The sequence below is a fragment of the Podarcis bocagei genome, assembly GCF_964188305.1.
Source record: "Podarcis bocagei genome assembly, chromosome: 15".
NCBI classification, from domain to species: domain Eukaryota; kingdom Metazoa; phylum Chordata; class Lepidosauria; order Squamata; family Lacertidae; genus Podarcis; species Podarcis bocagei.
Genome location: NC_138141.1, coordinates 30409097 through 30421880, shown reverse-complemented (window position 1 = coordinate 30421880; position 12784 = coordinate 30409097). Strand labels below are relative to the sequence as shown.

Sequence of the window (12784 nt, the reverse complement as noted above, 5' to 3'; positions counted from 1 at the left end):
ATCCCATATAGAAAACTGTAGAAACTTCACACTAAACTTTAACAGTTTGACTGATTTCCTTGGTTCCAACGGTAGTGACTCCTCTGGACAATGGGAATCTAGAGCTCCCCCTGCCTCCATAATCCCTTGAGCATAAGGCCACGTACTCCTTGCCCCTCCATAAGGTGTGAACTTAGTCTCACAATAGGAGGCAGGGGGCGATCAAAGGCAGCACATAACCCAGGCAGAAATCCATTGGGATGGTGGCTGAATCCTGATACTTTCAAAGGAGAAGCTCAGGAAAGCCTTGTAGCTAGGGGGATGTGCAAAAACTTTTATTGTTCTTTGGAGAAGTGGATAATTAATATTAAAAACCTGGTTTTTGTCCAGGGTGAGTGATGCTCTACATCCGAAACTCTCCTATTTTGTGTTATATCTGTGATGTATCAATGAAGCTGTTGAAAAATGTATTATGGGAAATGGGGAGAGGTCTTAAAAGTTTATGCAACCCCATGCTTGGGGTTCCTACTCTTTATGTGCTTTGACCTTGTTGCAACAAATAAAGATCAGGTCCACTGACTGCTGATTTGCTTCTTTAACTTGGCTGAGGACTCCTTCTTTTGCTGACCGAAGAGACCCGCAGGCAGTGGCACATCAGTGAGCTGGGCAGCAGAGTAAATCCACACCCCAGGATGTTTTCATTATCAACAGGGATCCATGTTCATTTGAGTTAAGCACAGGGCCCAATCCTGGTCCTCAGGGTAGCCCACTTTCTCCATCCCTCCACTGGGAGGACTCTTCATTCATTCCCACTTTCTGCTTCCTGATTCTTCACCTGTTACCGATCCACAAGAGGACCTGTCTTCTTATCCCATGACTCTCTGGGCTTACTCGGAAGCCTTTGTGGAGGGGCTATGAAAGGCTTTATGAATGTCTTAATAGATACTGTCTAGTGGACATCCCTGCCCACATCCTCCTTGTTACTGTCAAGCAGCTCCAAAGGATCGTTTAGAGTGGGCTTGTCTGGAACTGAGGCTGAGAGAGAGGCAGAGGCCTGGCTGGCTCTTGGTGGGAATCCAAAGAGATGGTGGAGCAGAGGCGGATTTAGGGGAGTGCAACCGGTTTGGTCACACTGTGTGCAGAACAGGGGGCACCGCAACTATGATGTAGAATGCAAGGTGAGAGGAGTTGTGGGGTGCTGAATTTTTGGTGCTGCAAAAGGGACTGCTGAAATTTGAGATCTCAAGATTTGCCACTGGGTGTGGGGAGAAGGCGGATGCGATCCTGGACCCATTGTTCATTGGGGTCAGCATAGATGCCCCCATCATTCTTGATGATGACTCAACAAAAAGGGGAACTGGAGCGGATCCTCTTCCCTTGCCATCTGCTTGAATCAAGGCTAAATCCCGGATATTGCCACCCAACCAGCTTAGCCAAGGGCGGCAGCAGGGGCAGCCTTGGGAATCATGATCACCTTGTTCCCTGCAGGCTGAGGTTGCACAAATGCCTGTCTGCTCCCTCCCCTTCTGAAGCTGATCTCAGACTGCCTGGACCTGCTTCACTCCCTCCCCCCTGGAGAGAAGAAGGACTCACAAAAGACAGAGGGGAACTCAAACTGCATCTTTATTTTCAGAAGTCAACAGCAGAACTGCAGACTGGCCCATTTGAAGACATAGTCTGATAAGCAACACTTAACAACAACACAAGCAGAAATCAGTGTGCTTAAAGTTGCCTCTCAAGCAGAGAGCAAAGAATTCAGAAACTTTTGCTGTGTGGATTCTCAAGACAGATACCCAAGGTGAGATTTAAATCATGCTTTGGGAATTTCCTTAAAAGCCCTGGCAAAATGGATTCGTCCTGCACCCACACACTGGAAATCAACATTTTGAAAAGCTGCTTGGAAACAGATGCTTGGTTGCTTGAACAGAACTTGCTAAACAGTGTTGATTGACTTAGCTATGAAAGGGGCACCTGCTGACTTCAGGAACTACTTTCTGGTAGACCCTTTCTCACAAGCAGGCTGGCTGCTCCTAGATTGCTGCCTTGATAACCACAGAGTCCCTTGAATGAAGACTCTCTTCAGCCATGAAGGGGACAGAATAAGAGCGGGCAGAGAGAGAGATAGAGGGAGGGGGGGGAAAGAGAGAGAGAGAGAGGGAAGAGGTTCAGCGAAGAGGCAAGGAGACTGCCGTGGCTCCAAGTGCCGTTTCCTAATGTGGGCTATGCGCTGGGGATAGGCACAGTTGTGGGTCTTGAGCTGGGGGAATGCTTAATGCTGTCAATGTATTCCATAAGATCCTTGGCCCACTGGGCATTTGGGTCAGCACAGCCTGTTCCTCCTCTCTTGAATACAAACCTGTTAGAGAAAGAAACAGACATTCACCATGTGTCACTGAATGTGCCCTTTTCATTCTCCACTAGCCTGAGGACCCCACTTCTCTTGGGTCTGGAGAAAAAGGCAGGCAGCCCGCTTCCCATGTCAAAAGGCACCAGGATCAACCTTGCCATGGACCCTGTGTCCTCAGCAGGGTATAGAGATGGAAAAGAAATTGCTTCTGACTGCAGTGTTAATGTGATCCCATCAAATCCATGCTTCCCAAATGAATAGGCCCACTGGGGTGCTGGCTCTGTGGGGCCAAGTTGTCTTTGCCCTGTTCAATATCTGTTGGCAGGGGGCTGAGGAGGAGGCTGAGCACGGAACTGAGCATGGCACAGCTACAGTGACTGGCTCCTTCTGAGCACAAGAGAGGAGGAACTGCCAGCCATTGAAACTGCGCCATGCTGGGCTCTATGTTCAGCCTTCTCCAGATGATGCAATGTCACACGTCGAGCACATGATGTCCCAAGTGCGCAACAGGCTCCCCCACTCTTCGGAAGTAACTTGGTGCCTACCCTTCTCTGCATTTTGGAGTCCAAAACTGCAACCTGTTGGCGGGGGCGAGGGCGGTGGGGGGGGGGGTTGATTGTAAAAATGCATAAATTAGGAGCAAAATGCACAATAATGTCTAACAGATTTTTATGCAATGTTAATTATTATTATTTGCAAGCCTCTGCTGAAATGCTGAACTGAATTTAAGACTGGAAAATAGTCACAGCCTATCTCTTCTCCCGAGTGACAATTTCTCCATTTTTCTGGGATCTACTCTCATGATTTTCTCAATCTGTCCCCCAAGTGCTTAAGCCTCACTTCACCTTCTACCCTTTGAAACATGTTATCCAGCTGGCCTCTTGGTTTTTGCCCTGATGCGGAAACTTACACTACAGAAGACAGACGACAGTTGCTGCTGGTGTAGAAATAATCCTTCACGATGCTCCTTGGGAATTTTATCTTGGAATAATTTTCACAGCAGGGAGACGAGGGATCCAGCCCAACTGTAAGAAGTGGTATAAGTAAGTACTGTTGTTAATTGACTCAATTTATTAGCACTGGTTGTTTTAAATTTTTTCACATCAAACATCCAAACTTACACATCCTTGTCTCTGTGTGGAGGCCCTTGCATTAGAAGCAAGCATGGAGGAACTCTGAATGTGGTCCCCAGGGCTTTTGATCTAGCACTCAAGACTCCCTCCAGGGCAGACAAGATCCCCCCCCCTTCACCAAGACCAGTCTGTGCCCCCTCCTTGCTGCTGAAGTGGCAGAACCTGTCTGGAACTTGCACCTTCATTGCTGGGTAGAGAGAACCTGTGTGTGTGTATGTGTATGTACATGCAAGTGTGTTTAGAAACCACTGAATTTTGGATGACTAGGATGTAGTCAAGTCCTGATTGTGCCTCCACACCCCTTGCCCCAAAATGAAACAAACACACAATGCTTAAAAAATACAAGGAAACCCCCCACCATGTCCCCCCACCAAGGAAAACCAGCTTTTCATTATCTGCAACACCTTTCCCCTCTAAATGAAAACCAATATTTCCAACTGATAGAAAAAAAATGGTTGAGGAGAGGGAGACAAGGAAGACTTACCAGGAGAATGTTTTTTCCATTTTGTGTATAAAACAGAGAGAACAATTAAATAAACACACAACGCTTCAAAAATACAAGGAAAAAACCCCCCCCACCATGGAATATTTGCTTCCAGCTGCATGCAGTCCCCCCCAAACAAAAACCAGCTTTTCGTTATCTGCAACACCTTTCCCCTCTAAATTTAAACCCATGATTCCAATGGATAGATAAAAAAATGATTGTTTCATTTGAGCCAGGGCACATCAGAACATATTTTCAATGGATGGCTCAATCCTGCAAGTGTGAAGTAACAACCTCTGATCATGTGCAGAGTACCTCACACACCAGGGAGCAATCACAATCAGACTCTTGCATCTGAGATTAGGGAGAATATCTTCCAGGTTTGGGGGAAAGAGGCAAGATGGTGTGGATTTCAGATTTCTTTTGTAGGCGTGGATTTGCAAGTTGCCTGACAATCTGCTTGAGAGGGCTGTGCCACTGTAGTCCTCATGGGATAACCTCTGCTGCCTTTTGGATTAGGCACAAAAGCACATGACCCTGGCACGTGACCCTGGTACCACTTGGCTTGCTTGACTATTGTGGACACCCCGAAAGGAGGACTTACCAAGACCAGCACTGGGAATAGACTTATCATGGATCCCAAACTCCTCATCATATTCACCTGAAAGGGAGAAAGGAATGGAGAGTATTGGCTTGTCTGCAGAGCCAAAAGGAAGCCCCCTCTGTCTCCATCCACCAGAAGACTGAAGGTTCTCCATGCTGTGTTTTAAATAAATGACTATGTCCTTTCCAAATACTATACTTATCTATGGTCCCCCACCCTAATTTTAAACTGGTTTCATCTGATCTTATCGGGCTTCATTTTATATTGTTAAGTTGCTGTAAGACTTTTTGTATAAAGCAACTAAGAAATGTAAGAAAACAACAACAACAACAATGGCAAAGGACCCCTGGATGGTTAAGTCCAGTCAAAGGCGACTATGGGGTTGCGGCGCTCATTCCGCTTTCAGGCTGAGGGAGCCTGCATTTGTCCACAGACAGCTTTTCGAATCATGTGGTTGGCATGACTAAACCACTTTTGGTGTAACAGGACACCGTGACGAGTGCCAGAGCACACGGAAACGCTGTTTACCTTCCCGCTGCAGCAGTACCTATTTATCTATAGTGGTACCTTGGGTTACAAACACTTTGGTTACAAACTCTGCTAACCCGGAAGTAGTACCTCAGGTTGAGAACTTTGCCCCAGGATGAGAATGGAAATCACGTGCTGGCGGCATGCTGGCAGCGGGAGGCCCCATGAGTGAAAGTGTGCCTCAGGTTAAGAACAGTTTCGGGTTAAGAACGGACCTCCGGAATGAATTAAGTTTGTAACACAAGGTACCACTGTACTTGCACTGGAGTGCTTTCGAACCGCTAGGTTGGCAGGAGCTGAGACCCAGCAACGGGAGCTCACCCTGTCGTGGGGATTCGAACCGCCGACCTTCTGATCGGCAAGCCCAAGAGGCTCAGAGGTTTAGGCCACAGTGCCACCTGTAATAATAATAATAATAATAATAATAATAATAATAATAATAATAATAGTCATTACATCGTTGTTGTGAAAATCAGACAAAAGTGGGTATAAATCTCCTAAATAAATAAACCCACATATGAGAAGGGCAGACTCACGTGGACTAGCAGAAGCCAGAGCCAAAAGGAGAAAGGGGAGGGCAACCAGAGACAGCTTCATGGCAGGTGGAGATGGAGAGACGATCTGGGGTCTTTCCTTCCTTGGATGCCTTGACGCTCAGTACCATGAAGCTCCCCTGGTCTCTTCTTATAGGTGATTCTAGCCACAAAACAATTGCGATTACAACATCTGGAGAGGATGTCACAGGACAGATAGCTTCAGAAAAGTTCCCCCACCCCTGAAAGCGATAGAGATAGCAAGAGGCTGATGTCCAAGATACAGAGTCAGGATGCAAACATGTCTGAGGCCCATCATCTGTGGCATCTTTCGATTGATAAGATGGAAAGAGGACTCATTGCCCTTTCAGACTCCTTCCTCGGCCGCTGAGGCTCCTCCTGGTCTCTTGTCTATAGGAGATATTTCTAGACAGTTTCCGCTCCACCCAAAAGCAAGGGAGATAGTGAGTGGTTGACGCCCAAGATACCAAGGCAGGATATCATGGACGTATCATGAGGCCCATCATCCATGGCATCTTTTGATTGATAAGATAAGAGGCATTTATTGGGCCAAGCCCATTTCTAGGTAAACAGCTCAGATGCTTCCAAAGCATCAGGGGAGGGCTGAGGCCCTGTGAGGGTAAACACAGGACAGTTGGAACAAGGTCCAGAGAAGGATCAGGCCATGTTAGGGACATGGAAGTGTGGCAAATGCCCCCTCCTCGCTTCCCAGTCAGTGTTTTGTTTTGTTGGGCCTTTCCTCCACCTTTTCCCATCTAGCTGCTGGATAGGAGAGCAATGTGAGCTGGGCTGGAAGCAGGCTGGAAGCTGGAGGCTGCAGAGACAGGTAGCTCTGTGCTGTATCTGAAGCTGTGACTGATGGAGAAGCAAGATCTGCTGGGGTGCTGATGCTGTGAACCTCCTACATCTTATACTCAGCTTGTATCTATGTATAAATAAACCATATGCCCCATAGATACCACAGTCTCTGCTGACCCTCATTTCAAAGAATCTAAACCTGGGAAAGTTCCTGGGACCCCTGCATTCTCTCTCTCCTTGGAGAATGAGGTGGCTTGGAACAGTTTCAACCTCCCTGAACAATTCCGCATTAACAGCAAATTTGGCCACCTCACTGCTCTCCTGTGAATCCAGATTGTTTATGAATAAGTTAAAAAGCACAATACCAATCTCCATGGGTTGAGATTCATGCAGAGAACCAAGCCTGGTTTGACACCAACTAAAGATGTCTTTTGGAATCACGCAGGGGGTGGTTTGGCGCAGGGTCACCAAAGACACGGGTCTGTATTGTGTCTGCAGCCTCCAGAATGCAGAGGGGACATAATCAAACCTCAGGAAATTGCAGGCGGCAAAGCAGTTTGCAATCTTCTGATAAGGAGGGCCTGATGCCCAAGATACCAAGGCAGGATATGGGCACATCTAAACATGCAGGCAATCTGTGGCATCTTCTTTGTTGATAAGAGACCATTTGTGCCAAGACTGCTGCAGCTCCATGCTTTGAAGAAAAGCACCCACTGTAGGAACAGCCTGCTAGGCTAGATGGACCATTGGCCTGATCCAGGAGGCTTTTCTTATGTCCTTCTTAGGAGCAGGCTTATCTAGAGTCACCAGGGTACCAGGGAGATTTCTCTTTTGCCCAACTCTGTGAAGGGGTCATGTTTGGACATGGCAGGGGGTGCCAGTAAGTGTGCCATTAGTATCTCAGAAATCTTCTGGAGGATCACAACAGTACCCAATAACAGACTGAGCCCAAGGGAAAAACCTCTCCCTGAACAATGGAAATAACCCCTCAGGAATCCATACTCCACAAGAGACCGTTTGCTCTTCCGGTTCAGTTTCTCTTTGCACTGGCTCAGCTTCATTTACACTGAACATGCCCACATTTCACTGGGTGCCAGGACTGGGCAACCACCCACCTGTTCTGAAAAGGTTGTAGGAGCTTGTGCTAGACAACCCTTTGGTGAAAGAGCTTCTTGCTGTGAGGGCAATGGAGGCAGAGGGAGGAGCATCGGGAGATGCTGTCCAAGTGGCAGATGAAGGATCTACCAGTTTTTTGTTTCAACCACCTTGAACAATTTGGGATCAGCAGGAAACTTGGTCCCCTCACTGCTCACCCCTAAGGTTAGAAAGGACAGGTCCCAATACTGTTCCTTGGAGGACTCCACTTTCTGCCTCTTTGCATTCAGAAAGCTGTGCATTTATTCCTTCTCTCTGCTTCCTGTTATGTAACCAGTTGCTGATCCAAAAGATGACCCCTCCCCTTGGTGATAATAAAAGGATTCCCATCTGTGGATCCCTCCCGGCCCCCTTATGGACCAACAATGTTACCTTTGCTATTTATCTGCAATCTTTTTTTTTTTTGCACAGATGCACAACTAAGCATCATCAGTGTTCAAGGAAACATTTGCAGCCAGGCAAAAACACCCAATGAAAACTTGAAACTGGGCTAGTGGAAGGTGGGGGCAACCTGTGGGGAGATCTGAGGGCCAAAGAGGGAGGTATCGAGGGCCGTATGTATTTGGTTCCCCATCCCAGCTGGCCTTGGGATTCTGAGAGCCCAAAGGGATAGAGAGGAGGACCCTCTTTTACACCACAGATTGCAAACAGGTGGGTAGGAAGAAACACTCAGCTTACAACAGAACTTGTAGAAAAAAAACATTTATTGGGGAAATTCTTATTCTGTGGTAATATTAAAACAGTCATATGTATAAAAATAGCAAAGAGGTTGATTGCTTTGTGTTCCCTCCAAAGTTACATAAATAAAATAATTAGCAGGGGTGGACCCTTAGGGTTTGAGGAAAATAAAATACCTTAAATAAATTTAAATTATCATAGAAAGTCCCTGAGGTTTTGACTTCAAGGTCAAAACAAAAGCCACTAGCTGAGTGGTGTTCTTGAGATGCCCTCGGCAGGAAATGATGCCAGGCCTGGGATGCCCATCGACCCAGCCAAGGACGACGGCTTCTGTTGCTCCAGGACTGATGCTCAGTTCAGCTCGAAGTGGTCCATGTATTCTTGGACCCATTTCTCTGCGGGGTTGGCACAGATCTCCCGGCCCTTCTTTGTGGTGAACCTGGAGGGAATCAAAGGAGAGACACAATCAGCCTCCCATCTGGCTTTCTTTGCCTTCCTGTCAAGACCTCTCTTGCCCTGGAGATAGGATCATAAAATCATAGTCTGTCAGGGATTCTTTAGTTGTGATTCCTCCATTACAGGGTGGACCCCCGGCGGCCCCTTCCAACTCTACAATTCTATTATTTTTTGGGGTGGGCTTGGATGGCTCAGCTAGACTCCTGACGGATAGCAGAAAGCGAGCGGGCTTGGTATATTTATTAATAAATAATTTTTTTATTATTATAACAATAATAATAATAATAATTATTTTTGGGACAGCTGGACACCCCCAACCCTTTCCCATGCCTGGAGGCTGCAAACAGAGCAGAATTATTTTTATACTTACACAACACCTGGCTGAGAGCACCTGCTGTTTGTTTCGTAATAGTCAGCTATGTAGTTCCGGGGGATCTTCTTTGCCGTGTAGGTGAAGCAGCAGGAAGTTGGAGGGTCGGACCCCACTGGAAGAGAAAGGAAAAGGCGTTGAGTGCAACCAGCAAAACTCTGCTGCAAAGTCGTTGGCCAGGAATTGCGTTTCCTGCCCTCTAGCCTCTTGAATCCAGCATGTACATAGGAAGGTGCAAGCATCAGGTGGAACTAGGGAACGTGGACCTTAGGAGGCAGTGATGGCTACTAAGTAGGGAGGCTTTAAAAGAGGACTGGACCAATTTATGGAAGAGGAGAGGGCTTTTGTGCTCGGGTCCTGCCTGCTGGTTTATCAGAAGATGCATCTGATTGGCTGCTGTAAAAAAAGGATGCTGGACTAGATGGTCTACTGTCTTATGTTCTGTGTCCATTTAGCTCAAGACTGCTTACACTAGCTGGCAGCAGCTTTCCAGGGTTTCAGATGGAGTGTCTTCTCCCCAGCTCCCTACCTGGAAATGCCCTTGGGGATAGAACCTGGGAACTTCTGCGTGCAAAGCAGAAGCACCTTAAAGGTAAAGGTAAAGGGACCCTTGACCATTAGGTCCAGTCGTGACCGACTCTGGGGTTGCTGCGCTCATCTCGCTTTACTGGCCGAGGGAGCCGGCATACAGATTCCAGGTCATGTGGCCAGTGTGATTAAGCCACTTCTGGTGAACCACAGCAGCACACGGAAATGCCGTTTACCTTCCCGCTGGAGCGGTACCTATTTATCTACTTGCACTTTGACGTGCTTTCGAACTGCTGGGTTGGCAGGAGCAGGGACTGAGCAATGGGAGCTCTCCCCGTTGCGGGCATTCGAACCGCTGACTTTCTGATCGTCAAGTCCTAGGCTCTGTGGTTTAACCCACAGCCCCACTCACATCCCTATAGAACAGTGTTTCCCAACCGGTGTTCCGCGGCACACGAGTGTGCCGTGAGACATCGGCTGGTGTGCCGCGAGATGCCTGGAGGGAGGCGGGCGAGTCGGGCGGCGAGAGGCGGGGCGGCGGCGGCGAGGAGAGGCCGCGCCTCCTGCTGCTGCCTGGCGCTCCTCCTCGCAGCCGGCAGCGCTGCCTGGGTGCCTCCGTGCGACTCTGCCTCGCTGGGTTTGGTCTCCCAGCAGAGACGGGTCACACGCGCACCTCCCTCCCTCCCTCAGCCTGCGCGGAGGGAGAGCCAGAGAGAGGCATCGCTCCTGCGCGGCGGGAGAGGGAGCAGCCGGAGCGATGCCCCAAACGAAGGCATGGGACCGGAGGGGAAATCCTCTCCGAGGAGGATTGAGCGCAGCTGAGAGAAGCCTTTCGAGGAGCTGCCGTGTCCCCTGGAAACCCCCTTCCCAGCTCTGCCTGCCTGCCTGCCCAAAGCTTGGAGGTTCCCCGGCAAGGGGGAGGGGAAAAACTTTCACTTTTGTGCGTCCCTCCCGGCGTGACGCTGCGCGCTGACGTCACGGGGCGGGGCTTTAATGGTGGTGTGCCGCGAGATTTTTTTTCAGTAAACAGGTGTGCCGTTGCCCAAAAACGTTTGGGAAACACTGCTATAGAAGCACCTTAAGGGGAGGTTATCCAGTGGTGATGAGGAGGAGGAGCTCTGCACATGCCCCCAAAGCCCACAGGCTATTCTAACCTATCCCTCCCCCTGTCGTGGGGTCGCGGGATTAAGCCCCCGTCCGCCCTGCTGTGCACATGGTGGCTGAGCTCCAACAGCCCATGTGGAATCGGATAAAACTCCTTGTAAAAACAAGAGGGCCGAGTTCAAAGGGCGCAGAGAGGACATCTCCACTGCCACACCACCCTCCCTGTGGGGATGGAATTCCAAGCGACTGAAGCCTGCCTTTGGAAGGAGCTCATGTGGCGCAGGATTGGGAAGCGGAGAGGGCGAGAATCCTGGATTGAGGCTGCAATCCTGTGCATGCTGCCCCCTGCCCGAAACCCCGGAAAGCTGCTGCCAGTCAGTGTAGACAACACTGAGCTTGATGGACCAGTGGTCTGATAGGGCAGCTTCCTATTTGGAAAGGGCTGTAGCTGAAGTGCAGAGCGGCTGCTTGGCTCCCAGTTCAACCCCCTTGGTACCTCCAGGTAGGACTCTCTCTCCCAGAAACCCTAGAGCAGGCACCCCCAAACTCGGCCCTCCAGTTGTTTTGGGACTACAACTCCCATCATCCCTAGCTATCAGGGCCAGTGGTCAGGGATGGTGGGAATTGTAGTTCCCAAAAGGCTGGCGGGGTGAGTTTGGGGTTGCCTGCCCTAGAGAGCCACCGCCAGCCAGAGCAGAGACAGCTTCCCAAGCAGCGGCAACGATGATGAGCGTGCATATCTCCCGGCCCCCCAAAACCCCACCCCGGGGGAAGGACCCCCACTTTGCCCTCAAATGCCCCTCCGCTCCCCATGCTGAGCCTTGAGACTGACCTGGAGCAGCGATGGCCGAGAGGCAGAGGGCCAGTACCAGGAGGGCGGCCACAACCCAGGCACGTGGAGATTGAGAAGCATTCATTTTGCTGAGAGGCTGGAGTGGCTGATCTTGGTTGAGGTTCTCCTGGAAGGTCTTGCCGTCTCTGGTGCTCCCTCCATGAAGCTTGCCTCCTTTTATGGATCAGGGGGACGGGCGGGGGGGGAGCATCGCCGGCGGAATTTCCCGTCGGCGGTGATGTCACCCCGAAGGGGTGCGGGAACCTCCATCGCGGAGGCCAAAAAAGCAGAGGAAGTTTCTGAAGAAGATGTATTACATCTGCGCCGCCCCGCTCAAGTGACTTAAAAATTGCTTCACCCACATAGGGTCACGAGAGGAAGGAAGAAGAGCTGGTGAAACCGGAGTGGGGGGTGGGTAGGGCGGCGGGTAGAAAGAAGGGAAGATGGGCACCCCACTCCACTCTCCCTCTGCTGGAAAATGTGCCGCGTCAGCTCTTTCAGGCGCCAGATGTAAAGGGAAAAGAAAAACTTGTGCAATCCGGGGGGAGAAGCGGCCCCACCCTAAGCAAGCGCCCCCCAAACAGAGCTTTTGCATTCGTTTTGCATCTCTTGCAAATTCCCGGAGGGGATTTTTCTGGATGCAGCTGGGAGGAAGAGAACCGTTTTTTCGTGAGCTCACACGGATCTTTTAATATATATATATATATATTACCACCTCTCGCCTTCCATCCTATGTTATAGTTGTGGTGCCCCTGTGGCCCCCACCCCAGGCTCTGCACCCATTATGACAACTACTTGGTTATATAGTTACTCATCTCCTTCACACACACACACACACACACACACACACACACACACACACACACACACACTACGTATCACAATAGAAATGTTTGAGAGAGACGGAAACAAACAATGCCTTGCCTGTTTGGCACCATACGGCCCCTAACATGAGACGCAGAGAGCCGAGAAATAGCCATTGCAGAGAGAGAAAAACAGTGCTGCAAATAATAAGGTCCTAATAATAATAATAATAAGGTCATAGAAACAGAGAATTGTAGAGTTGGAGGGGACTCCTAAGGGTCATCTAGTCCAACTCCCCACAATGCACGAATGGAAGCATAACAGAGCAGTCAGTACTAAGTCCTGGAAGATGATCAAATCCAGGTAAAATCATAACTTGTAGGAACCTGCCAGCCATAAGTTTATCTTTTGACATAAGTCATGAACGACC

At 49.4% G+C, this 12784-nt stretch overlaps 2 protein-coding genes across 2 annotated transcripts; both read right to left on the bottom strand.

Annotated features, from left to right (window-relative positions):
- Positions 1-1584: 1584 nt before the first annotated feature.
- Positions 1585-5768, bottom strand: LOC308574456 (C-C motif chemokine 5-like). Its single transcript, XM_081172293.1, has 4 exons — positions 5612-5768; positions 4548-4604; positions 3237-3351; positions 1585-2335 (listed from the first exon to the last, which is right to left on the bottom strand). The coding sequence occupies exons 1-4, from the start codon at positions 5670-5672 to the stop codon at positions 2200-2202; spliced, it is 369 nt and encodes a 122-aa protein (XP_081028419.1). The 5' UTR covers positions 5673-5768; the 3' UTR covers positions 1585-2199.
- A 2500-nt stretch (positions 5769-8268) lies between these two features.
- LOC308574457 (C-C motif chemokine 4-like) lies at positions 8269-11719 on the bottom strand. The gene is made up of 3 exons (XM_081172294.1): positions 11551-11719; positions 9087-9201; positions 8269-8699 (listed from the first exon to the last, which is right to left on the bottom strand). Exons 1-3 carry the CDS (start codon positions 11633-11635, stop codon positions 8612-8614), a joined length of 288 nt encoding a protein of 95 aa, XP_081028420.1. The 5' UTR covers positions 11636-11719; the 3' UTR covers positions 8269-8611.
- Positions 11720-12784: the final 1065 nt, after the last annotated feature.

Excerpts from the sequence above, each read along its gene's own strand:
- LOC308574456 (XM_081172293.1), bottom strand. The coding sequence starts at position 5,672 with ATGAAGCTGTCTCTGGTTGCCCTCCCCTTTCTCCTTTTGGCTCTGGCT. Across the intron at positions 4,605-5,611 it reads TCTGGCTTCTGCTAGTCCAC|GTGAATATGATGAGGAGTTT; the intron begins GTGAGTCTGCCC and ends TCTCCCTTTCAG. Across the intron at positions 2,336-3,236 it reads TGTCGTCTGTCTTCTGTAGT|GTTTGTATTCAAGAGAGGAG; the intron begins GTAAGTTTCCGC and ends TTTCTCTAACAG.
- LOC308574457 (XM_081172294.1), bottom strand. The coding sequence starts at position 11,635 with ATGAATGCTTCTCAATCTCCACGTGCCTGGGTTGTGGCCGCCCTCCTG. Across the intron at positions 9,202-11,550 it reads CTCGGCCATCGCTGCTCCAG|TGGGGTCCGACCCTCCAACT; the intron begins GTCAGTCTCAAG and ends TTTCTCTTCCAG. Across the intron at positions 8,700-9,086 it reads TGCTCTCAGCCAGGTGTTGT|GTTCACCACAAAGAAGGGCC; the intron begins GTAAGTATAAAA and ends GATTCCCTCCAG.